Source organism: Vollenhovia emeryi, unplaced genomic scaffold, assembly GCF_000949405.1.
Source record: "Vollenhovia emeryi isolate VEMERY1.0 unplaced genomic scaffold, V.emery_V1.0 DF950600.1, whole genome shotgun sequence".
In the NCBI taxonomy this organism is placed as follows: domain Eukaryota; kingdom Metazoa; phylum Arthropoda; class Insecta; order Hymenoptera; family Formicidae; genus Vollenhovia; species Vollenhovia emeryi.
The window spans coordinates 1-1,184 of record NW_011955766.1 but is presented as its reverse complement, the minus strand read 5'-3'; the positions used below and the strand labels follow the sequence as shown (position 1 = coordinate 1,184).

At 40.3% G+C, this 1,184-nt stretch overlaps 1 protein-coding gene across 1 annotated transcript; it reads left to right on the top strand.

Moving 5' to 3' along the window:
* Positions 1–225: 225 nt before the first annotated feature.
* On the top strand, positions 226–1,125 carry LOC105567526 (the record flags this gene model as incomplete). The annotated part of the gene is made up of 1 exon (XM_012022493.1): positions 226–1,125. A coding segment is annotated over one exon (900 nt), but the record flags the coding sequence as incomplete, so codon positions are not given.
* Positions 1,126–1,184: the final 59 nt, after the last annotated feature.

Here is a 1,184-nt window from a genome sequence, read left to right as displayed (position 1 = left end):
TGTTAGAAATATAATCGCTCTATGTTAAAACGCGCATGCGTACGGGATCATCTTTTCATGAACACTTTTAAATTTTCCTAGATTGGCACCACTGCTATAGTTTTACGATCGCGACACGATAGATATCCTTTGTTCGTCTCTCTCGCTGTAACTGCGCAAAATAAAGTGTCGTCGTTACACAGTTTTAGCAGATAAAAGCGAGTTTTCTGTATCACCTGCTATTAGCTACGTTACAAACCACGATCTGGAAGACCTAAAACTGCCACAAACGAACAAAAATCTTTAGAAGTTATATTGAATTTTGAAGAAAATCCTCATACTTCGAGTCGAAAAGTAGCTCAACAAACCGAAATTAGTAAAACATCTGTCCTTCAGATTTTGAAGTCGCATCGGTATCATCCCTACAAAATAAAACCAGTGCAAGAACTTATCGGAGACGATCATGATCGTAGACTTGAATACTGCGAGGAAATGATGCTACAATTCGACAGAAATAATCAATTTCTGTTTTGGACGTGTTTTTCGGATGAAGCAACCTTTGAGTTGAGCGGATCTGTCAATCGGCATAACATGAGGTATTGGACCGATGAGAATCCCCACTGGATGAGGGAGCATCGTACACAGTATCCGGAAAAAGTTAACGTTTGGGCTGGAATATTGTGTAATCGTATCATCGGGCCATTCTTCATTGATGGCAATTTGACATCTGAAAAGTACGTAAATTTGTTGAACGATAACATTATACCTGCAATACAAGCTATCGTTGGGGATGCATTCGAGAATGTTTGGTTTCAACAAGACGGAGCTCAAGTTCATTTTGCCCTAATTGTACGCAATGTACTGAACAACGTTTTCCCTGACTGGTGGATTGGTAGAAGAGGTACCATTGAGTGGCCACCAAGATCACCCGATTTGTCGCCTCTTGATTTCTTTTACTGGGGATACTTGAAAAGCAAAGTTTTTGAAACCAAACCCAACGATATCGAGGAACTGAAACACAGAATTTTTGAAGCGTCAAATGATATTAGTTTAGAGATGTTACAGAATGTTTCAAATGGAGTTTATTATCGGTTGGGACTTTGCCAAGAGAAGGGTGGATACCAATTTGAGCAAGGAAAGAATTAAGGTTGGCGAATAGTGAGAGGCTAGGGGACTCACCTAAAGCACCCCAATGGTGAGAGGCG